This window comes from Apus apus, chromosome 2 (genome assembly GCF_020740795.1).
Source record: "Apus apus isolate bApuApu2 chromosome 2, bApuApu2.pri.cur, whole genome shotgun sequence".
NCBI classification, from domain to species: domain Eukaryota; kingdom Metazoa; phylum Chordata; class Aves; order Apodiformes; family Apodidae; genus Apus; species Apus apus.
Window position 1 is genome coordinate 88,978,054 of NC_067283.1, and position 12,256 is coordinate 88,990,309.

General features: G+C 47.8%; 1 protein-coding gene across 6 annotated transcripts in view; it reads right to left on the reverse strand.

Annotated features, from left to right (window-relative positions):
- Positions 1 to 9,350, reverse strand: part of EPB41L4B (erythrocyte membrane protein band 4.1 like 4B) — a 183,477-nt gene extending 174,127 nt beyond the window's left edge. For 2 of the 6 annotated variants that reach the window (XM_051609700.1, XM_051609698.1), the window contains exon 1: positions 9,002 to 9,350. In XM_051609700.1, the coding sequence (XP_051465660.1) occupies positions 9,002 to 9,301 (300 nt within the window). In that variant the 5' untranslated portion in view covers positions 9,302 to 9,350. The remainder of the gene's footprint in view (positions 1 to 9,001) is intronic. The other 4 variants (XM_051609699.1, XM_051609701.1, XM_051609702.1 and 1 more) reach the window with 4 other exon arrangements.
- Between the last annotated feature and the right edge of the window lie 2,906 nt (positions 9,351 to 12,256).

Consider the following 12,256-nt stretch of genomic DNA (forward strand, 5'->3'; position numbering starts at 1 on the left):
AGGAATGGAAATAATCTGAATCTGTACAGATCAAAAGCAAACAGCTAATATATATTGACTGTTAATATTTTTCATGCTTCTTAGCTAGTCTGAATGGGGAACTTCAACAAATATTTCAAAATCATCTCATCATGGTACAGCCAATGGTCCAGAACATATTTAAGTTGATGCACAAAAGTAAATGCATATAGCAAGTCAAATGAAGAGCACATGGTCACTCTAAACACTTCATTATCCTCCAACCCTTTCATTTCTTACATGGAAAGAATAAAAAGAACATTTACAATAGTCTACACTGGAAAACAAATACTAAAAAAAGTGCTTCTCGAGTAATTTAAATTTTAACCCAGCAACACTGTACATACATTTAAAAGCTGTTTATTTCCTCCTTCTACCAAAAACTAGAAGAAATTATTTGTACTTATCTTCATATTTTAGTTTGTGAAGGGTCGACAATACAATGACATACATGTTCTTTCATCTTCTGTTAATCGCCTTCCCACACCATTTGAGGTTTTGGGTTCATTTTTGTCATCTTATATGAAACCATGCATTTTCAAAATTGAGGACATTTAACCTTTGAACTATGTGCTTTATCAATCGCTACCAATCCTCCCCTAATGTCTGCTTTGCAGCTGGGAACACTCCAGACAAGTGACCACCTGCGCCATTTGTGTGCTGACAGAGCACTTCGCTAGGCAAGCTGGCTGAGCCAGTCACTGACCTGTTTTTCAGACCCCTGACCACAGCTGGGAAATTGTATTTTCGTGGGGAAGGAACAGGACTGAAGAGTATTTCAAATTTCTGAAAACTGCAGAGAACCATGGAAATTATCTAAACTGGTAGGAGTAAGTGGGACAAAGAACTATGCTCAAGGCCCAAACCAGAAGGAAGCAGACCTCTAATACTCTTTTTCTAAAGAGATCCTACATAGAATCATATAATCATTAAGGTTGGAAGGGACCTTAAAGATCAAGTTCCAACCCCCCTGCCATGAGCAGGGAACCCTGCCACTAGATCAGGTTGCACAAAACCTCATTCAACCTGGCCTTAAAAACCTGCAGGGATGAGGCATCAAAAACTTCCTTGGGCAACCCATTTCAGTTCCTCACCACCCTTATAGTGAAGAACTTCTTCCTAATATCTATCCTAAATCTCCCCTCTCTCAGTTTAACACCATTGTCCTATCACTAAATTCTCTGATGAAAAGCCCCTCCCCAGCTTTCCTGTAGGACCCTTTCAAGTACTGGGAGGCCACTCTAAGGTGTCTCTGGAGCCTTCACTTCTCCAGGCTGAACAGCCCCAACTCTCTCAGACTGTCTTCATAGCAGAGGTGCTCCAGCCCTTGGATCATCTTGGTGGCCCTTCTCTGGACCCTTTCCAACAGCTCCATGTCTTTCTTCTGCCGAGGGTACCAGAACTGCACACAGTATTCCAGGTGGGGTCTCACCAGAGCAGAGCAGAGGGGCAGAATCACCTCCCTGGCCCTGCTGGCCACACTTCTTTTGATGCAGCCCAGGATGGGGTTGCTCTCCGGGCTCCAGCACACACTGGCGGCTCATGTCGAGCTTCTCATCAACTACCACCCCCAAGTCCTTCTCTTCAGGACTACTCTCCAGCCATTCTTCCCCCAGCCTGTATCTGTGCCTGGGGTTGTGCCCTTGTTGAACTTCATGAGGTTGGCACTAGCCCACCTCTCCAGCCTGTCAATGTCCCTCTGGATGGCATCCCTTCCTTCTTGGGTGTCAACCACACCACACAGCTTGGTATATCATCAGCAAACTTGCTAAGGATACACCCAATCCCACTGTCCATGTCTCCAACGAAGATGAACTGTTTCACAGCTTGTATAGCTGTTCCTGGCATGCAAAGAAAACTGCCTTTACAGACTGAGAAAATGGGAGGAGGACCACCACAACACAAAACTAGAAGAAATCTGCTCTTTTTAATAAGAAAATTCAGTAGGCAGCATGCTAGTATTATATCCACACAGAAGATAGAAGATTATATCCACACAGAAAAAAATATGGAGAATTGCTCAGAAAAGAGACTGCAAAGGAGAAGGGTGGGTGTAAATGCTTGGGAATTTAAAAACAGAAGCCCCGAGAAGGGAAGTGGGACCTATGCATAGAAAATGTGGCATGCTAAATGAAGCCAGCCTCTCAGAGAAATTTACAGGAAAAAAAAAATATAAAAAATACATATTTACAGAGGAGCGACAAGCAGAAGCACAAGTAAGCACAGGAGAAAGAAAAGCATGGAAAAGCTATCTGTCTCCTCTATTTCAGAAAAGAACTGGATGGACAATACACCTCATACATAATTTCTAGTTTCTTCACCATTTCAGCCTTTCTCATCCCATACTACCTGCTGCAATGCAAACAAAACTAGTCCTCTGCTTGCTCTTTAATATGGGCTGCACTTTTAAAGTCTCTTTACTCTTATTTCCTCCTCCATAAGAACTTTTTACATGCCCAGACATTCTTTTTCCTCTGGACCACTTCTAGGAGACTGAAGCTACAGGTTTGCTACCCAGCAATGCAGTTTGGTACAGGGTGACTGGGAAAAAAACCCCAAACATATCAGTTGTACACTGTCTACAAACACACATTTTCTAACTCTTCTGAAAGTTTCCTTGTTATTGATCATGTCCACCCAAATCCATGGTGGTCTTCAGAGTTTCTCCAGTGTTCATGATCACCTAGTTAAGTCCAGTGCAAACAGCTGCTGCCAAAATGCATTTCTGTGCAACAAGAGGCCGAGCCACATTGATATGTCCCTTGGTTACTTTCCTTAAGCACAGCTGTGTTCTAGCGCATTGCAAAAAGGCTTCCAAAAGAATGCATACAACCTTATCTTCTCCCCATCTCTTCAAACACACTAGCTCTCCATCAGAGTAGTAGTCCTAAGTATTCATTCTTGCATCTTTGCAGTAACACTGCCCTCATCATTGGCTTTCTCCCCTTCACTGGCTGTCAACCCTTTGCAGCAGCGATCCTGTTATCCTATCTATCTGTATTGCATTGAAAAATTATATTGGAACTCACAAGCAGAATTTATGTAACATATGCCAAAACAAAATGCTGATCATTGTCTCCCTCTTCTACTATGTACTGTTGAGCTTTCATCTGCTGCTGATTTTTGGGCGATGTTCGGGTGAGCACGTCCAGGGCCTAAAATTCCCTCTTCTCTCTCAACAATGTAATATAAGATGCATTTCCAAAGCAGAGCTGCAGTCACGCATGCAAACCCCCTTAATTCCCGTTTCTCAGGGGCTGTGTATGTCCCTGGCTTTCAGTACATGATTCTGCTATGAATGCTCTTCACACACCTTCAGCACACACAGCAATACATCAAAGTATACAGTACATACATAACATAATTAAAGGCTACTGCCAGAAGACAACACACTGACTTCTAGGTACAGTTACTTGATCAGAACTGTAAGGCAAAGGCATTTTAACACGAGCTGCAGAAACAAAATACCCAACCCCTTCTAAAAAATGCAGCTTCATCAGTTTGTGAAGGCGATTACAGGTGCTGGTGCCTACAAGAGTTCATGAACATGAGAGGCCTTTCCCGGGCTGCAAATCTGCTTTTAACATTTTCCAGCAAGTACTCTCATTTTATGTTGTTGAAAGGTAGCTTCTGCATAAAATAAGGCCTATTACCAATTTAATAAATGATAAAAGCTTTAGAGGAGTAATAAAAATCCTGCTCCCCATCTGTTTGGGTGGGGAGTACTTTTCAGTTCAAAGACTCCAGATAATGACTTGAATCTAAGTGTCTACACACATATTAGTGCATTTTAGAGTTAATATTCCTGAAATGCCATCAGGAAACCATGCGTGGTATCAAAGAAAGAAAAAATTAGTCGTACTTTTCTTCTAAGTACTTCTTTCTACTTTATCAGGTCAAATACAATAACTAGTAATTGTAAGATAGAGATGACTAGTCTAGAGCTAACATTTACATTTGATGTAAGCATAGAGAACAGATAGCAAATGTTGTTATGTTCATGTTGGTCCAACACGAAAAGGATACAATGCATAGAAGATTAGAGATTAGAAAAGGGTATTGAAGATCATTTACTATGCCTATTCTGAAGTGTTTCCATAGCAGCCGAAACAATATTAAAACAGATACACCAAGAGGCAGGCAATGAAATAATACAAAAGCTATGCATCTGAAAACAATTCAGAGATTTGAAGAGTTATATTTGAACTTTTCCATTAATTTAATCATTAAACACCACCTACTTTACAGAGACCTTTGTGATGTACTAGAATGACGTTCATGGCTGCACAGAAACATCAGAGAAAGGAGATGTTTAGAAAGAAATACTTATGACAGGTAATGCATTGACTGCTGTGACTTCATGTCACAGAAAATGTAAGGTATTCTATATCTGCTTTACAGAACAAAAGATCTCCATAGCAGAGTAAGCTTATAATATTTCCCTCTTTTTTAATCACAGATTAAACAAACCCAAAAACACCCTACATGTGTTCATTCCCTTACTGCCCTCCCCCAGTTTATCACACAGTATCGTTTTCAGTGGCATTAAGAAAAGGGACATTAATTCCTGTTCCTCTGGAGAGTCCCACTATATAGCCATCTTTCATATCCTTTCTTCAAGCTTTCATAAGATGCACTGAACTAAAAGTCAGAGACTCAGGTTTTAGGAATGCCAGGAACCACGTCTTATAGTCAACAACAATTCAGCTTTTTGGCCTCATTTCAAAGCCATCTACAGACTGCTTCATTTACACATTAACTGGTGGGCATCATCACCACTTCGTAAATGTCATTGCTCTTTCCCTGCATTCTTTATGCAAGAACACAGCATCATCCACAACCAGTTTTTCTTTCCTTAAAGCCAGGAGTTCTCAAGAACAGAGGCAAGACTGTTTTCAACAGCAGTGAGCAAGTGGCCTTCCATCTACCTACAGCTGAGTTAAAAATCTAGACAAGTAACAGCCTCCAATGTAAGTGAAGATGCAACACAAAAGATACTAAACAGGTTATCAGTGGTAAAAAAAATTAAATAAATACACTGACACCGATGTGAGAGGAAAGAAAGGATGGTTTCTACTGTAAGTCTTTTTTCTCCTTGCATCAATTTTGATAACTAGATTTCAGATGTGCGGACATGTGGTGTCAGGTCAAGAGGAAGTAATGACACCATTTATGCTCCCCCTTCCCATGAGAAATCACCCCACAGCAACAGAACTGGGCAACTGCCACTCACTCCTACACACGGACCCAACATTAACAGCATCTCACATTCACTATCGGGCCCTGAGGAGCTCGTGGGTTTAAAAAGCCATCCAGTGCATTATTCTGTTAGAAAGAATACTTGCAAAATACACGATTCGTGCCATAAGAGTGAATAAAAAAGCCAGCATCATTAGCCAACCCTTGAAATTTCATGCAAGAAGCTAAGAATACAAGCCATTATGCAGGGGTGTATCTACAACGCTTAGAATAATTTTATGTTTACATTTGTATGGCAACAACCATGTAGGAAACAAGTTCAGGAAATCTGGAGAACTCCTACAAGTGAAAGAACACACAGCACCTTAGCAGGACTGGCTAGCAGATGGGGTAGTCCAAGGGCAGACGACATGCAGTAAAAAGAATAAAGTGCAAATGGGCGTGGAAGTGCAGATAAACAAGAAAGGTGAAGCTGCTGTACAACCTAGGGAATGACAAGCTAAGGCAGGACTCAGAGATCAGAACAGATCTCTGCTTACCACCATGAGCAGAAAAGAGCTTACCAGACATACACTTTTTAATACAGATACTATCCCATAAAGGCTAACCTTAACCTCAACGACAGTTATCAACCTACTGATGTAGGATGTATTTTTCCAACACCACCACCAGCCCCTACATATGAGAAAACACGGTGACTGAATCTGACACATTTAACCTGGACAAAGGTTTCAGGGGTTTAGCTTTACTTGAATACTAAACAAGTCAACAAAACCTTTCTTTTTGTACATGTGTAGCTACATTTTTCCCTCAGTCATGTCTTTTCTGCCATTCTTCCTCACAAACAAGAAGACCCCGTAGTCTTTAAAATCTAATCAACCTTTCAATTACTTCCAAGTCTTAGATAACAGCTCAAAAAGCTGTAGTTACTAGAGTATCATGTCCAAAGATCAACAAATTCCTTTTTCCACTGGAAAGACACCTGGGGTGTAACATTAGCAGGTAGTAAAAAGCGTACATTTTACAAATGCCAGTATCTCCTAAAATAAGTGCTTGTGTACACAGTCAGCAACACAGTAAACCTCTGCAATTATCTACGTACTTGACCTCACGGGTAAGCTGCTCACCAGTCATGAAGCCCACACTTCCCCCCTTTCCATAAAATTTGAGCTGAAATGGAGAGAAACCACCATACATTTTTTTTATTTTTTTTTAAATAAAAGATGCTATTCAATTAATTAAGCTTAACCAGTCCTGTACCACAGCTTCTGAGTATTGAAGCACATTCTTTTTCAGGCCCTCATCCCATAAAACCTAGAGCTGCAAAGCTGAGAGGAACTTTACTGATCAACTTCTATAAATGGTGCAACGCCTCTTTCAGGTTTTCTAACTCTCAGTGTGGGTGTTACTTTTTTTGTGAAACAAAGAGAAAAAGCATGCAGAACAGATATGCAATTCAACAGAACAGTTTTTAATCCTCAAAATACTGACAACTATTATGTGCCTCAGAGTCCTCGAGCAGTCTGGGGATTTCACTGAAAAACAAAACAAACCCAACTTTTTACCCTGTCTTTGGACAAATGAACTACAGCCACTGCCTGTGCAGCTCACATTCTGAAAACACTGGCAGCCTGGACTTCATTTGGAGGTCAAATTCACCTAAGAGAGCTCCACAGCTTCTTTACTGAACCAAGCAGACAGTTCCATATATTTTGAAGAGTGCCATTACCTCGTTTTCTGATGCTTCAAAACTACAGACTGTCTTAAACAGGCTCTACAGCAAAAGCTGAACTCTGATAAATCAGAGTATAACCTTAAGCAAAATATTTACTGAGCTTATCTACATAGACCTCTATAAGTAAATCCTTAGCATGCTGATAACATTCATCAAGCCTTCTTTAGAAGAGATTTGTGCTGAGATATTAGAAGGACTGCAGCAAGTTCTGAAGGAGATTTGAGGAGAGTATCTGGAAATGCGTGATCTAGTCTATAAAACAAGGGAGGCCTGATAATTCTGCAGCAAGTATCTCTAGGTGGCTCTACACACATATTTCTATATTCACCTGTAAGAGTCTTTACTCCATCTCTTGAGTTCCTTTTAAGCAGAAACCACAGGGCTGCAAAATCCCATGTTTTAGTGGAATTATGCCAACATATACAGATAATTATGAATATGAAAAGCACCCGACAAGACTCAGAAGGTACTCTGAAAAAAGCACTCTCTTTCATACTGATGAAGACTAAAGTAGCACACAATTTATCAGGTTGTTACACTTGTTATTAGCAATTTCCCCCATCTTTTGTAGACCAAGCTTAATGGCTGGTGACTATTTCGGTTGAAACGGGAAGAAAACTCAACGTTTCACAAATATTACAAACTTCCATGCTATTTAATGGAAAACTTGGTTTTCAAGGAGGAAAAAGGGTCAGCAAAAACGACTTGGGTCGAGTATTTAGGAGTTGGGGGAATAAATGTCTAGCAAAACCCAAACTCTGTATATGAGTAACACACACCGTGCAGCTCCCTATAAGAGAGGTAAAGGACAGACAAGACGCTCTGAGGATGCCGAAACACATGCAAACGCGGCTCAACTTCACCAGTAAGGGAAAACACCCACACCCACACCCGCGCTCCGCAGGCCGGCACAGTGTGCGCGCCCTTTCCTCATTCCTCCGGCACCACGGCAGGAGGGGGAAAAGTTCAGCGCCGGCCCCGTCCCCGCACCCGCCTCAGCCGCGGCGCCCCGAGGCGCTGCCGGCCCCGCAGCCCCCAGCGGCCGCGCTGCCGCTCGCCGCCCGCAGCCAAGGGCGGGCGGAGCCGCGGGCGCCGGGCCGGGCCCGCGGGGGGGTCGCCAGGGACCGCGGCCCGATTCCCGGGCGTCCCTCCCCGCGCCGGGCGGGCGCTCGCCCCGCGGGACCGGGGTAGCGCCTCTGGCATCCCCCCCCCCCCGCCCCCGCCGGGAGGAGGGCAACGCCGGCTGTGCGGGGTTTCGCGCCGCACGCCCGAGCGAGGCCCCCGCCGCCCCTCAGCCAGCCTCACAGGGAGGCGTCGGGGGCGTCGGGAAACAAGGAGCAGAGGAGGCGACCCCGCAGTCCCTCGCCTCAGACCTTGCCTCGCCTCCCCCCCGCCGGCGCCACAGGTGCTGCCTGCGGGGCCAGGGGCTACCCCTGCCGGCTGCGAGCCCGAGGGCAGCGGGGCCAAGGACCGGCAGCCTCCCCCGCAGAGGCTCCGGTCCGCACCCCCGGCACGCCGTGGTGCCCCCACCGCCGGGGGTGGCGTGGCGTGGCGCGGCGTGGGGGCTGCGGACACCCCCTAACCCTCCCTGCAGCCGGGGAGACACACAGGTAGCGCCCGGCGCCACAGGGGCTCCGCTCCCCGGAGCGGCATCGCTGCAGGGGGCTGTTTTTTGGCTGCGGGGGGCGGGGGGGGGGAGGGAGAGCCGGTGCCCGCCTCCACGTTCGCTCCGGGGAAAAGAGATGCAGCCGGCTGCAGCCGGCAGGAGGGGGGCGAGCGGAGCGGGGTGATGGCGGGGAGACACGCCGCGCACCTGGCAGCAGGTGCAGGCAGGCGGGGACGGCGGCGAGGCCGCCCGCGGAGGGGAGGAAGAAACTAGCGAGGCTCGCCCGGAGAACGGCGCATGTCGCGCCGCCGGGGGCGGGGGGGGGGGGGACAGGGGACACGCAGGTGGCTGTCACCGGGAAGGGGGGACGATGCGGAGGAGGGGAGAGGGTAGATGCAAGGGCTGTTTTGCAGGCAGGAGAGAGGAAAGCGCACGGTACTCACCGGCAGCTCCACGTTGACTTCGGTCCCGTCCAGGAGCAGGACGCGGCACTGCAGCACCGGCTTACTGCCGCCGGCCGCCGGGATGTGGACGGGGGCTCCGGCGCTGTGCACGACCACTCCTCCAGGGTGCGGCGAGGAGGGGAAGCCTCCCGAGCCGACGGCGGCGGCAGCTCCTCGCAGCCCCCCGTCCCGCTCGTCCCCCTCGCCGCCGAGCCCACCTCGCCCGGCTCCGCGCCCGGCTCCTCGCCCGTAGCGCTGCATCGACCGCCGGCCAAAGGTCCTGCGCAGGAACCGCAGCATCCTGGGGGCGCCCTGCCCGGCCGCTCACACCCCCGAGCCCGCACCTCCGCGCCCGGCCCCGCGGCGCCTCCCAGAGCAACGCAGCAGCGCCGCCCGCCGGGAGCCAGCCCGGGCCGGGCGCCGGCCGGCCCGCCCCTGCTGCCCGCTCCGCCCTCTGCAGCACCGCCCGCCGCGGGCACGGCGGGGCGGGCCGCGCCGCCGCTCCTCCTGCCTGCCCGCCTGCCCGCCCGCCTGCCCGCGGGGGAAGCCGAGCCGCGGGCAGGGGGTGCTGCTGAGGCGGGCGAGGGGCGGCCACCTGTGGTGGCGGCCGCGGGGGCGGTGCGCTCGGAGCTCTCGCCCTCGGGCCGCCGGCTCCCTGCGCCTCAGCCCCGCCGCTCCTCCGGCAGCTGCCCCGGCCCGCGGCTGTTCGGACGGTCGGGGCGGCGTCTGCGCGGTGGCTGCCCCTCGCCACCGCCCCCGGGGAGGGGGGAGCTCGGGGCGGGGGCGCTGCGGGTCGCACCTGCGGGGCGGCTGCGCACCCGAGGGCCGGGGCGAGCCGTCCTGCCAGCGGGGCTGGCTGCTTTGCCTCCCCGCCTCGTCTGTGCCCCCGATTTGCCGCACCCGGCCCTTTGGACGGGCCGGAGAGGGGATGGGGGAAGTTAATAATGAATTCAAAAAACAAGGAGGGGATGAAGAGCTAATGATCCCGGGTGCAGGCAGAAGGACGCGTCTCCCCTGTGCTGGGGGACGCCGAAGCAGCGAGTCCGGCCTGGAGGAGGGGAGGGCGGCACAAACACATCTGCCCGGTGGGTGAAAGTGGCCCCGTGTTTGCCTTGGCAGTCACAGTCGTCTGGTGGTTTGAGGAAACAGATCTCAGAACGCGGTCCCGTGGAAAAAGGGGACACTCCAGAGCTTCCTGGGGTTTTGTTTCTGCAGCCATAAGCGAGGCTGAAGTACGTGTTTATTTCGATGTTATAGCAAATCTATACGGACAAGTACTCTCACGCACAGCCACACCACCAATAAGTTAAATATTTATGTATTCAGGCTCGGGTGGGAGCATTTTTTGCTGAATTGCCATTATAAAATACTGGATGTGAATCAAGTTATCGCAGAAACAATCAGCGGGACTAATTCTGTCACCGTATGGTCAGATGTGATCTAAGGGGCTTTGAACTGAAATAATTTGCTGCTTCCAAAGTTTTTTCCTGCTGTGGATTTATTTCCCTTAGCCTTGCTTCCAGGCCGGTTTACAGAAGCATTGTTCTAGTAGGTATTAAGAAAGCCTGCCAAAATGTCTCAGCTTGTCATTTCTTATTGAGACTTGATCGTATTAGGTAACTGCCTGCTGCTTCTGCATCCTTTTCCATGTTTCTTCAGTGCACTGGATCAGGTCTCAAAGTGTCTCATCAGCCAAGACTCTCACTGAACTGCATGATCTTTGACAGGGAGGCATCCTTAGCCCTTCTGCGCTTGTATAGTGTTGTAAAAGAACTTTTGTAGAAACAGTAGCAAGGTGCTAATCTTAGATACTTATTATAGGTGCTCCTCTTTTTTTTTTTTTTTTTTTCCCCGATTTATAATTTTTTTTAACCTCAGAAGCAGGATTTCGATTGTCTTTCAGATCCCTAATTGTGCAGCATACCTTGGGTTTCTTTCACTGCTTTGAACACTGAAGATCTCAGAGTCTGCTGAAGCTTGTTTGAATACCATAAGCAACACAAATGATCCTAAGGGCTGGAGATTCAGCAGAAATACTGTTGTTTCTTGAGGGAGCTACAGCAGTTCAGGTGCAAAGAAGGGAAGGGTGGAAGGGAAGTCTGGCATGGCTCAGGACTGGTCTAGCAGAAAACTGAGCTTTTGCTGTGTTAAAAAGCTTCTTTGCCCAGCTGTAAGACTTCAGTCCTTTGTCTCTTTGGACATTTGGCATGAAAACAGAAGTCTGGTATTTTAAAATATGTAAACCTAGGTTTGCTTGTCTTGCATTAGCAGTACACATGTTACAGGCCAGTGGCCATACCAGAGGGGCAGTCTTGTACTTACAGAACAGTCATAGAGATGCTGAGGTCCCATTACATCTCGTATTAAGCAATGTGAGATAAAGCTTATCGTAAAGGATCTTATGGAAGGAGCTGGTGGTGGGAGGAAATAAAGCTGGCTCCTTAGTACCCAGCCTCTCTTAAAGTAAAACAATTCCACCATTATTTTGTCTGATGTTACCAGCAGAGCTATCTTTAGCCCTGAAACAAGAGCCTTGAGCAACTGTGAGTACTGAGGATGCTGTGATACATTTATTGCAAGATGAGAGGTTTTTAAACTGGCATTTACATTTGGGTTTGTACTTGTGCATTCCACCCATCTACATCCTCTTTGTTTTTAGGTGGGCAGGCCCTAAAGTAATTTGATTTGATGGTACTTCTGTCCTGCAGTCCCTTCTCAGAGTGCCTGCTACTTGCTTGCTTTCCATTGAAAGACACAAGCAGAAACTGCTGTGGTCCTCATCTGTGCTGTAGTTAAGGGCCTTACTTTTAAATCTTTATCAAAGTAGCTCTCTACTGTAACATCTAACTCCCAGTCTCCCCTGGGAGTAATGAGTTGAACACTGCCACAGGAAAGGTGATGACCAAGATGGAGCATTTGCACTAACCCATATCACAGTTTTGGTATCAGTCCCTGCAAGTAACCAGCCTTACCAATGGATTTGCCATAATGCTAAGCAGTGTGTAAGTGGGACAGTATCATCAAAATCCGTACTGACACTTGTGTAGTAGCAGCAAGATGGGGGATCTGTAGTCAGTTGGGACACTATTGCTGGTCATGGCTAAATAACTAAATAAAAGTATGATAAGTGTTTTATTCTTGCCCTTTCATTCAGAATGTTGGTTTTGCTCAAATCTATTTTGGCTGCTTTTTGAAAGCCTCATAACGGAGACAGCCACCTAATGAGAATGGGGAGCAAAACACTGACAACCCCAT